Source organism: Maniola jurtina, chromosome 26 (assembly GCF_905333055.1).
Source record: "Maniola jurtina chromosome 26, ilManJurt1.1, whole genome shotgun sequence".
Classification (NCBI taxonomy): domain Eukaryota; kingdom Metazoa; phylum Arthropoda; class Insecta; order Lepidoptera; family Nymphalidae; genus Maniola; species Maniola jurtina.
The window spans coordinates 6047865-6061014 of NC_060054.1; the positions used below are offsets into that span (position 1 = coordinate 6047865).

A 13150-nucleotide genomic window follows, 5' to 3' on the forward strand; every position below is an offset into this window, starting at 1 on the left:
CCGGTTCAAACAGACAAACACTTCAGTTTTATTTATTAGTATAGATATTACACATTTATAAAGAAACTTTATGGACAAGAAAATAATCAAAATTTTTTGTTTCAGTCGCTCCCCTACCCGCGAGTCTTGCGACAAATAACGAGATACAAGTGCCCCCAACTGAAGAAGCCGATACAAACGTCAGTTGCCGCTACAACAGATTAACAGATTGTTTTGTCAAATTATACGATGTTTTCTCAAAGAAAGTTGTACCAAGACAAGACGGAAAAGCTGTTGTCTTGCGGTCTTGTGTGAGTCAGAACATTGCATCCAAAGATACAGGTTCTCAGGCAACAAGTGAGAACGAAGTCTCTACAACAGAATATGTTGAACCTGTCACTAATAAAGTAAAAGTAATCAAATCAAAAACTTTACAAAATAAAACTGATTGTTTGAAGAAGGTCATTGATATACAATGTTTGTTACAAAGTAGTTCACACACGGAGGGAAAAGGTTTCATTTGTGATATTTGTAGAAAAGTGTTTAGACGAAAACGTCTCTTAGTTAAACACATAAAGACTCACGCTGAAGTAAGATGGCTCACTTGCAAGATTTGCCAGTACAAATGTAAATATCAAAGTGATTTGAAGCGTCATATGAGAACCCACACGGGTGACAAGCCATATTCATGTGAGATATGCGAGTACAAGTGTTCACAAAGAAGTAGTCTAATGAAGCATATGAGAATTCACACGGGTGAAAAGCCATACTCCTGCAAGATATGTGAGTACAAATGTGCACATAGCACTAGTCTAATGCAGCATATGAGAATACACACTGGTATAAAAAATTTCTTGTGTAAGTTATGCGATTACAAATGTGCACATAATAGTAATCTAGTGACGCACATGAGAACCCACACTGGTGACAAGCCATATTCATGTGAGATATGCGAGTACAAGTGTTCACAAAGAAGTAGTATAATAACGCATATGAGAACTCACACGGGTGAAAAGCCATACTCCTGCAAGATATGTGAGTACAAATGTGCACATAGAACCAGTCTAATGCAGCACATGAGAACTCACACTGGTATAAAAAATTTCTCGTGTAAGTTATGCAATTACAAAAGTGCACAAAATGGCACTCTAGTGAGGCACATGAGAACTCACACGGGTGAAAAGCCATACTCCTGCAAGATATGTGAGTACAAATGTGCACATAGCACTTGTTTGAAGAATGTCATTGATATACAAAGTTCGTTACAGAGTAGTTCACACACAGAAGGAAAATGTTTCATTTGTGATATTTGTAGAAAATTGTTTAAACAAAAATGTCTCTTAGTTAAACACATAAAGACTCACGCTGAAGTAAGATGGCTCACTTGCAAGATTTGCCAGTACAAATATAAATATCAAAGTGATTTGAAGCGTCATATGAGAACCCACACGGGTGACAAGCCATATTCATGTGAGATATGCGAGTACAAGTGTTCACAAAGAAGTAGTATAATAACGCATATGAGAACTCACACGGGTGAAAAGCCATACTCCTGCAAGATATGTGAGTACAAATGTGCACATAGAACCAGTCTAATGCAGCATATGAGTATACACACTGGTATAAAAAATTTCTCGTGTATGTTATGCAATTACAAATGTGTACAAAATGGCACTCTAGTGACGCACATGAGAACCCACACGGGTGACCAACCATATTCATGTGAGATATGCGAGTACAAGTGTTCACAAAGTAGTAATCTAATTCAGCATATGAGAATTCACACAGGTATTAAAAATTACTTGTGTAAGTTATGCGATTACAAATGTGCGCAAAATAGCACTCTAGTGACGCACATGAGAACCCACACTGGTGAAAAGCCATACTCCTGCAATATATGCGAGTACAAGTGTTCACGAAGTAGTAATCTAATGCAGCATATTATGAGAGCTCACACTGCCGCTGGTGAAACGCCTTCATCAAGTTCGTGAGCCGCACGCCTCACTCCGCCGCCGGAGAATGCTCAGGAGATAGACTGTACAACAGACTGTGTGTGTATATTACGACTAGCTGATGCCCGCAGCTCCGCTCGCTGGGATTTAGGTTTTTTAAAAATCCCGTGGGAACTTGAATTTCGTGGGGAATTGGGCGGGCCTGCCCGCGAAATTCAAATTTAATTTGGGTTTTCGCATTTTATAAACTAATGGTTAAGAAATTAGCACTAGTATAGACTAATTTTGACACATTAGTCGATACCAGAGCTAATTTCTTAAACTGGACCCTTTCAAGTAAAGATTTTTATATAAACCTGTGAGGATGATACTGCCATTGTCGCAATTAAAATGCCATAAGCCTACCTTGTTGTATTAGTTTAAAAAATGCGAAAAACCAAATTAAATTTGAATTTAGCCGGCAGGCCCGTCGCTTCCACCTTAATATACTGTAACTCCTACACTTTTCTTAGCTATAAGTATATGAGAAATAATAAATGTATAAGTACCTACCTATTAATGTATGCTTTTATTTACCCTCCATTTATCTCATCCTAAAGGCCTGCACCGACGAGGGTCTTCTATTTTGTCCGTCAAACCGGCCAAGTGCGAGTCAGACTCGCACCGAGGGTTCCGTACTCTGGTTTTTTTTCCGACATTTTGCACGAAAATCAAAATTATTATGCATAAAAATAAATAAATATCTTTTAGAATGTACCGATAAAGCCCTTTCATGTAATACTTCACTTGGTATAGTTATCTTAGGTACTATAAAGATTTAAAATACTTATTTGTTCATTCAACACATTTTAATTTTTTTTAGGGATCCGTAAGCTCAAAAGTAAAAACGGAACCCTTATAGAATCACCTTGTCTGTCTGTCCGTCATGTCTATCAAGAAAACCTATAAGGTACTTTACGTTGACCTAGAATCGTACAATTTGTTGGAAGTAAATTTTTTTGAGCACTGTGTCTGGCAGATGGCCTCTCTTTGGAATCTGGATGATCCTAACAGACGATCGAACTTGGTGCAGCCGAACCAGCGAACTGTGCGGTGCGCTGGTTCGGCCGAGACAAAACAGACGAGCGAACCGAACCACGAACCGTCCAGTTGTTTTGTACTAGCAGTGCGTGAACTTTATATGAGTCTTTATATAACTCCAACAGTTCTATAATAGCTCTTTTCTCTGAAACAATGCTATCTTCTTGGCGCTCGGAATCCATATTTGATGCGAACACGTTGCTACGTGTTGCGCGTACGGTGCATAGAGTAGGATTATTTTAGCTGAACCAACAAATGGTTCGGTGCGCCGTCCACACGGCCGTATCGGTTCGGGAGCGCACCGCATTCGATGTGCAAACGCTCCGAACCAGCCGCACCTATAAAAATAATAATAATGTACGGCGTACCGTGCGCCACACGAGAGAACATGGTACGACGGCGAACCGCGTTCGTGGTTCGGCCGCACCAAGTTCGATCGTCTGTTACTACTTTTATACTAGGTCTGTGGCCATGGTCTGTGGGATGATCTCAAAAATCAAATAATGACAATCAAAGCAAAGAATTGGTAAGACTTCGTCTGTGGTGGCGTTTGCTGGCGCGCGTGCGGTGCTTTTTTGGAGTGTGTTTTTGTGAGAAGTGGCCGGTTTTTGTGTTCTGCTGGTGTTTATTGGTGGTGGAACTGGCTGGGAAGCGCTCTAAATGGCGCCGCGTGTATGTCGGCGGGCGCCGGCACAGACGGAGTCCATACTTATACATATAGTTTCCATAACTTGTGAATACTACAAACTTGACATTGGCTAATCAGTGAAAAGCCAGACGAGAAAAAAAAAGAATAGGTAAGTACCTAACTAATACCTAATCTGTGATGTAAGGGGCATGAGACCGGCCTGCCCGCGAAATTCAAATTTAATTTGGTTTTTCGCAATTTGTAAACTAAATACGACAACGAAGGCTTATGGCATTTTCAATAGCAACAATGGCAGTATCATCCTCACAGGTTTATATAAAAATCTTTTCTTGAAAAGATCCAGTTTAAGAAATGAATTAAAGTATCGACTAATTTGTGAGAATAGTCGATACTAGAATTAATTTCTTAAACTGAACCCTTTCAAGTAAAGATTTTTAAATCAACCTGTGAGGATGATATTGCCATTGTCGCAAATAAAATAACCATAAGTCTACGTTATCGTATTAGTTTACAAATTGCAAAAACCAAATAAATTTGAATTTTGCGGGCAGGCACGTCGCTTCTACCTTTTTTGTGTGATTGAATTGAACGAAGCGAAAGTCGAAAGTTTTAAAAGGACTTCGTCTGTGTTGGTGTTAACTGGCGGGCGTGCTCTGCCTTTTTGGAGTGTTTTTTTTGTTAAAACTGACTGGAAAGTGCTCTACAAGGGTGCCGTGCGTGTGTCGGCAAGCGCCGGCACAGACGGGGTCCATACTTGTATAGTTTAACTAACTTGTTACAAATTACTACGAACTTGACATTGGCTAATCTTTGTAAAGCCACACGAGAGAAAAAAAAAGTTCTGAAAGTATTAACCACAGAGTACATTGAATATAGGTATTAACCATAGACATACCAATTTTCGCTTCGCTCAAGTAAGTCTTTGGTATTAACTTACAAACATGTCAACACGGAACAATTACTACCACTGTTTAGCATTTGCTTGTGCATATAACAATTGATCGAATATGGATCGAATGTTATGTCGAGCTTGACATTAAACTCAAAACACTAAGCCTTGAAAATGCGGTGTTGTGTGCCTTTCTGCAAAAGAACTTCCGACAATGTATCAACATCGGACGGAGAAGGGAAAGCGATCAGTTTTCATGGGTCAGTATGTTTCAGTTGACTTCTAAACCGTAGTCATGACTTAGCAGAGCTTTTACTTGTCACACTCCACAACAGTGATATATAAATGAAAATCCATGTCTGCTCCGCAATGTCCAAGTTGCGAGTTAGTCCCTGATCAGTTCTGTGCTGACTGATGGTCTGAGCAGTAGTCAGTTCGTACAGATCAGCTGGTCACGCTGGTGGTCATTGAAACTGTCCTGCAGAAAACCAAGAGCTTTCAAGGAGTTATCAAAATGTGTGTGTAGGTACTTGAAATATAACTGACTAGCCGATGCCCGCGACTTCGCCTGCGTGGATTTCCGTTTTTTCAAAATCCCGTGGGAGCTCTTTGATTTTCCGGGATAAAAAGTAGCCTATGTGTTAATTCAGGGTATAATCTATCTCCATTCTTAATTTCAGCCAAATCCATCCAGTAGTTTTCGCGTGATTGAGTGACAAACATCCACACTTTCCCATTTATAATATTAGTATGGATTAGGATTAGGATTATTGTATAAAACAAATCAGTATGGTACTATTTGTTATGTATAACATAAAAGGTAATTTCCAGTTTTCCCCGTGAAATGCATCTCCGTACTGCCTGGCTTAGAGCCCTCGGCAAACAAGACGACCTTCCAGACTCTGCTGTGGTCTGCTCGCAACATTTTCTAAGTGATGACATTTATGAAACAGAAAGTGGCTCAAGGCAAATACGTGCCGTTGCTATTCCTTCCACAGTGCAGGTAACTCATAATATCATGTTCTGTGTTGTCAGTTGTCAGTAAATCAAAAGCAATTAATCAGATCAAGTGTGGCTGAGGAAGAAGGAGCTATGACATTGGATCTGAATTTCCCTTTTTAACCTCCGACCAAAAAAGAGGGGTGTTATAAGTTTGACGTGTGTATCTGTGTATCTGTCTGTGGCATCGTAGCTCCTAAACTAAGGAACCAATTTTAATTTAGTTTTTTTTGTTTGAAAGGTGGCTTGATCGAGAGTGTTCTTAGCCATAATTCAAGAAAATCGGTTTAGCCGTTTGAAAGTTATCAGCTCTTTTCTAGTTACTGTAACCTTCACTTGTCGGGGGTGTTATAAATTTTTAATTTACACTTGTTTCCTCACTTGTTATAGTATTGTATGGAAACAGTAATGTAGAAGTAACGTATAGTCTGTTTCCAGGTTTGCATGATATGCCTAGACACTGACAGCAAGCTGTTACTAATGAGTAAACTGAAATTGGATGAAGCATATGAGAAGTTAACCGGAGAGCCTGTAAGTTGATAATTTATGATGTGAAGTTATGTTTTGTATACACACAAGATGGAGTTAAATCCCTAGATTGGACCTACATCTATGTTCACACTTAAATGCTTTTGATAAATATGTTAGCAGTGTAAGGACAAACAAGGATTACTGAAGGAATGTCGGTGTTTTATAGGATATATTTCGGAGTGTGCACAGGAACTTTTCGATCTTGTTCCCCTTTCACCATTTTACCACCGAACCGCAAGACGTCGGGCGAGTTTCCATCCTTATGTCGTCGACATTCCATCTACACGCACGAAACGTTTTGCGTCTTCATTCCTCATACGCATGGCTAAGATTTGGAATACTCTTCCGCGATCTGTGTTTCCTACCAATTACAATCCGGGTATCTTTAAAACAAGAGTGAATAGGCACCTTCTAGGTAAACGCGTCCCATCTTAGACCACATCATCACTTTCCATTAAAAAAAAAATGTCTGACTAAATATGTGTTGTTTCAGTTGTGTGATCAAGGAAAACTAAAACAGACACTTTGCGTACAATGTGCTCAGAGATTGATAAACTTCAGTAGATTTAGAGACAAGAGCTTGAGAGCCCGTGCACTGATGATGGACTTAGTTGAGAAACATGAATTAGTAAGTACTTAACACATAATATGAACTGATTAGTTCCACCTTTGCTTTCAAACTTGCATTCTTTCTATATGCTTGTACTGTACACATTGAATATTTAACTTGTCTCCCAACAGATAACAAGACACCATATTACAATGATAAACCGCACAAAACACCAACTAACAAGTAATATGGTGGTGACATCGCTGGGCCCTGACCACTGTGAGTTACACATACTAGAACATCTCTCAGAAGACAACCAGGAAGAATCGGAGGAAAGCAGACTAGAAGGTATCATGAAAATTGAAGGAAATGATGAGTCCATGACGGCTGATGAAGACATGGAAATGGAGAATGAAGATGACAAAAATTTAATTGATTTTGTTGAGAATCCAGTAAAGTACCAAAGTGATCCCTTCCAATGTGCATGTTGTTGGGAGGAGTTTGTCCATGAACATGCGTACATGCAACATATGAGCAAGCATGTCCAGGTGAGATAGCCGAGTGGTTCAGACATCCGCCTCCTGTTCAGGAGGTTGGGTTCTATCCCGGCCATGCATCTCTAACTTTCTAAAAGCTGTTAGGTCTTGTGTGAGTCAGAACATTGCATCTAAAGATACAAGTTCTCAGGCAACAAGTGAGAACGAAGTCTCTACAACAGAATATGTTGAACCTGTCACTAATAAAGTAAAAGTAATTGAATCTTTCCTGAGTTATGTGTGTTGAAATCAATTAAATATCACATGCTTTAACGGTGAAGGAAACAATCATCGTGGAAGGAGGAAACCTGCATGCCTGAGAGTTTTGCATAATGTTCTCAATGGTGTCCAAAGTCTGACAATCCACACTTAGCCAGCATGGTGGGGCTCAGACCAAACGCTTCTCATTCTGAGAGGAGACACATACTCATTAGTGAGCCGGCAAAGCGTTGGTACTTGGTGATGATGATTGATCACTTCCATCTTTTTGTGAAATTCATATAAGTAATAGCTTGTTTAGTTTTGAAGGGGCTCTCTCAAACTCTCGAAGAATAAGCATTATGAATTTGTCTTGCATTTGGCAGCAAGGTGACGGTGCTGGTGAATGTGAGACGTCACGAGAATGCAAGCCTCATACAGCTGTGAGCTCCAGCTCTGCACACTCTGCACTCAGCACTGAGAACAAGTCAGTATACCTGCCACTACCAATAATGCTTACTTCAAGTTACAGTTAGAATACTCAAAATCATTTATTCAAAATAGGTACTATTGTACACCTTTTGTTTGTCCATTTTTTAGATTTGAAAGATGATATAGTGGTGATAATTAATTACGTTAACTTAAAACTAAAGCTATGAGGGTTCCGAACGCGCCCAAGTCTGAGAAGAGCCCACAACAAACTCAGCTGGGTATTCTTTTTTTATTATCACCACTTTACAAAAATGTTACTTTTATACTACTCGTAGTATCAGAACTCATAGTAATACTAGTAGTAGTACCCGTTCCTCCTCTCTAACCTGCTACATGCAGTACAGCTGCATGCTGGCTGCACCGCACACTCTAGATACATTCTGATAATATATCCTCACTAATTATCGTTATCCTCAATAGGATAACAATAATAATTAGTGTCAGTCCCTAGCCGTAAGTATTTTGTATTTTAGATGATTTAGATAATTTAGCTTAGTTTAACTTTACTTTACTTTAACTTAATTTCCATCTTATTATATTCTTTTAAAATTTATCACTTAGGTATTTTTTCATAGTCCTTAGGTTAGCTATTATATTATATTTTATATTTTACTGTACAACTTATGTTTATGTTAATGTATGCTGTGACTGCCCGTAAGTGGAGTTGCATAAGAGCCCTAGAATGTAAGGAACAACATGTATTTAATCTAAATGTGTAACTCTGTGGGCGGTACTATAGTAAATAAATAAATAAATATATTTCACAGGCTGGCAGACTTCAGCCCTTCTGCACATTCTACTCAAACCTTAGGTAAGATACAACGTTATTTATCACTAAATGATGGCTGCAGCTTCGCCCGCATGGATTGGTCAGATCCCCTGCAGCATCAGGATTGAGGAATTGGAATCCAAATTTTTTATGGAATAATGTCACAAAGTTCCTCTATCGATCTATCTATCTATCTAATTTTATGCACAAGAAAATAATCAAAATGTTTCGTTTCAGTCGCCCCCCTACCCGCGAGTCTTGCGACAAATAACGAGATACAAGTGCCCCCAACTGAAGAAGCCGATACAAACGTCAGTTGCCGCTACAACAGATTAACAGATTGTTTTGTCAAATTATACGATGTTTTCTCTAAGAAAGTTGTACCAAGACAAGACGGAAAAGCTGTTAGGTTTTGTGTGAGTCAGAACATTGCATCCAAAGATACAGGTTCTCAGGCAACAAGTGAGAATGAAGTCTCTACAACAGAATACGTTGGACCTGTCACGAATAAAGTAAAAGTAATCGAATCGAAAACTTTACAAAATAAAACTGATTGTTTGAAGAATGTCATTGATATACAATGTTTGTTACAGAGTAGTTCACACACGGAGGGAAAATGTTTCATTTGTGATATTTGTAGAAAAATGTTTAAACGAAAATGTCTCTTAGTTAAACACATAAAGACTCACGTTGAAGTAAGATGGCTCACTTGCAAGATTTGCCAGTACAAATGTAAATATCAAAGTGGTTTGAAGCGTCATATGAGAACCCACACGGGTGACAAGCCATATTCATGTGAGATATGCGAGTACAAGTGTTCACTAAGAAGTAGTATAATAACGCATATAAGAACTCACACGGGTGAAAAGCCATACTCCTGCAAGATATGTGAGTACAAATGTGCACATAGAACCAGTCTAATGCAGCATATGAGTATTCACACTGGTATAAAAAATTTCTCGTGTAAGTTATGCAATTACAAATGTGTACAAAATAGCACTCTAGTGACGCACATGAGAACTCACACGGGTGAAAAGCCATACTCCTGCAAGATATGTGAGTACAAATGTGCACATAGAATCAGTCTAATGCAGCATATGAGTATTCACACTGGTATAAAAAATTTCTCGTGTAAGTTATGCAATTACAAATGTGTACAAAATAGCACTCTAGTGACGCACATGAGAACTCACACAGGTGAAAAGCCATACTCCTGCAAGATATGTGAGTACAAATGTGCACATAGCACTAGTCTAATGCAGCATATGAGAATACACACTGGTATAAAAAAATTCTTGTGTAAGTTATGCGATTACAAATGTGCACATAATAGTAATCTAGTGACGCACATGAGAACCCACACAGGTGACAAGCCATATTCATGTGAGATATGCGAGTACAAGTGTTCACAAAGAAGTAATCTAATGCAGCATATGAGAATTCACACTGGTGAAAAGCCATATTCATGTGAGATATGCGAGTACAAATGTGCACAGGGTATTAGTCTAATGAAGCATATGAGAATTCACACTGGTATAAAACCTTTCACGTGTAAAATATGCCATTACAAATGTGTACAAAATGGCACTCTAGTGAGGCATATGAGAACTCACACGGGTGAAAAGCCATACTCCTGCAAGATATGCGAGTTCAAATGTGCACACAGTAGTAGTCTGATAAGGCATATGAGAGCTCACACTGCCGCTGGTGAAACGCCTTCATCAAGTTCGTGAGCCGCACGCCTCACTCCGCCGCCGGAGAATGCTCAGGAGATAGACTGTACAACAGACTGTGTGTAGTGTGCTTTGTGTAGAGTGTATCTTGGAGGATGACGCGCCCGCTTTGGGATGTCCTGACATTAATTAAGACACTGCATGTTATTACGATTAATTATATTATTGTTCATCATCATCAGCCTGTGGACGTCCACTGTTGGACATAGGCCTTCCCTAAAGAGCGCCACCACACCCGGTCCTCAGCCTTCCTCATCCAGGCACTTCCCGCCAGCCGCTTTATATCGTCGGTCCATCGTGCTGGAGGGCATCCCACACTACACTTGCTTAAACGCGGTCTCCACTCAAGGACTTTCCGGCTCCAACGGCCATAGCCTCTACGACAGGCATGGCCTGCCCACTGCCACTTCAGCTTGCTAATAGTTTGGGCTATGTCATGTGTATTATATTATTATTGGTCAAAAATAATTATTAAACTGAAAACCAGCCAAGTGTAAGGCAGACTCGCGCAATGAGAGTCTTCGGGTATTTTTTCCGACATTTTGCACGATAAATCAAAAACTGTTCAGCATAAAAATAAATAAAAATCTGTTTTGGAATGTACAGGTAAAGCCGTTTCATATGATACCCCACTTGGTATAGTTATCTTAATTTGAAAATTGAAACACATTTTAATTTTTTTTTAATGATGTATTCACAAATTCGGGATTTTCCAGATTTATTCCTGTATCTGAGCTATAAGACCTACCTACCTGCCAAATTTCATGATTCTAGGTCAACGGGAAGTACCCTATAGGTTTCTTGACAGACAGACAACAAAGTGATCCTATAAGGGTTCCGTTTTTCCTTTTGAGGTACGGAACCCTGAAAATTCACCAGCATAACTTTCCAAATCCCCACGGCTTAGGAGTTCATACCATGCAGCATCAGGATTGATGATTAATAGCATAATGGAACTATAGTGTCTAAAGTTCGCGACAGGTCGACTTTGCAGTAGGGATACGAGGTGGGTCGTGGAGGGGGGGCGCCCCCGCACACTCACGCGGCGTCCGCGCTGTCCCGTACGGGGCGGGTGCTTGGCGCGAAACCCAGTTGAATCGATGATTTATGAAACTACACATGTTACATTGGTGAGATTTTTCAGGAATCAATAAAAAGTTGATATTTTTAGAAGAAATGATAAAAAAACTTAGTTTCGTGCTTCAATGTGTAGCTTTATGAGTTTTTGCAAGTGTGTAACTAATTATTAATACTAATTTTATTAATTATTATTAAAGTTGTTAATTGATAGATAATCTCTTTTTTATTTAGTACAATTATTGATATATAATACTAGAGGATGCCCGCGACTTCGTCCGCGTGGATGTAGGTTTTTGAAGATCCCGTGGGAACTGTTTGGTTTTCTGGGATAAAAAGTTGTCTATGTCAATAACATGGACGCAAGCTACCTCGGCACCAAATTTCATATAAATCGGTTGGGCGGATGGGTCTAGGAATTCCGCGGAGCTCTTTGATTTTCCGGGATGACAAGTAGCCTATATCCGTCCCTGGGATATAAGCTAACTCTGTCCAAATTTCGTCAGAATCGGTTAAACTGTTGGGCCGTGAAAAGGTAGCGGACAGACAGACACTTTCGCATTTATAATATTAGGTATGGATGTGCATTGCATTGCATGTCATGGCCAGATCGTAGATTTGAAAATATTATGGCGGGTGGTCCCAGAAACACCGGCGAGATATTCACACAGTGAGACAAGATGAAATCAAGCCTGGACGCCAAAAGGCTAACCCATTTCATCAAGGTGGAAGCGACGGGCCTGCCCGCGAAATTCAGATTTAACTTGGTTTTTCGCAATTTGTTAACTAATACGTAGGCTTATCGCACTTAAATTGCGCCAATGGCAGTATCATCCTCACAGGTTTATATAAAAATCTTTACTTGAAAGGGTCCAATTTGAGAAATTAGCTGTAGTATCGACTATAACTCACAAATTAGTTCAAAGCCATTGGCAATTAAAGTGCCATAAGCCTACTTTTGACAGAAGAATTCAGCTGGGCTGAGCAGCATTTTCAAAGCTACGTCAGGTCTTCGAATCGTCGATACCGCAAAGCCTTAAGACAGGTCTTCAATCAGTGCGTCTTACCTGTGATGACGTATGGAGCTGAAACGTGGACACTGACAGTTGGCCTCGTCCACAAACTAAAGGTCGCTCAGCGCGCTATGGAGCGAGCTATGTTGGGTATCACTCTCAGGGATAAAATCCGAAACGAGGAAATTCGCAGAAGAACAAAAGCGACCGACACAGCTCAAAGGATTAGCAAGCTGAAGTGGCAATGGGCAGGTCATGTCTGTCGCAGAACCGACGGCCGATGGGGCAGACGTGTTCTGGAGTGGAGACCGCGTACCGGTAAGCGCAGTGTGGGACGACCTCCGGCCCGCTGGACAGATGACCTGTAAAAGGTGGCGGGGAGCGGATGGATGAGGAAGGCGGAGGACCGTGTTTGGTGGCGCGCTCTTGGAAAGGCCTATGTCCAGCAGTGGACGCATACAGCCTGATGGATGGATGGATGGAAGCCTACTTTGTCGTATTAGTTTACTAATTGCGAAAAACCAAATTAAATTTAATTTAAACGCGGGCAGACCCGTCTCATGCCCCTTAACCATAGATATGTCCCTTAACCCATTTTCATCCAAGCGTTAAGCCTCTTGTTAACCTCCAAGCGTGCAAAACAAGCGTCAATGTCAAGAGTTTGTCACTGACGAAATGGACGCAGTCGCATTAGCCTCGATAG

The 13150-nt window shown here is 40.2% G+C and overlaps 1 protein-coding gene across 1 annotated transcript in view; it reads left to right on the plus strand.

The window, feature by feature from the left end:
- Positions 1-10535, plus strand: part of LOC123878327 (zinc finger protein 883-like) — a 30617-nt gene extending 20082 nt beyond the window's left edge. The window contains exon 8 of the mRNA XM_045925505.1: positions 10304-10535. Within this exon, the coding sequence (XP_045781461.1) occupies positions 10304-10357 (54 nt within the window). The 3' untranslated portion in view covers positions 10358-10535. The remainder of the gene's footprint in view (positions 1-10303) is intronic.
- Positions 10536-13150: the final 2615 nt, after the last annotated feature.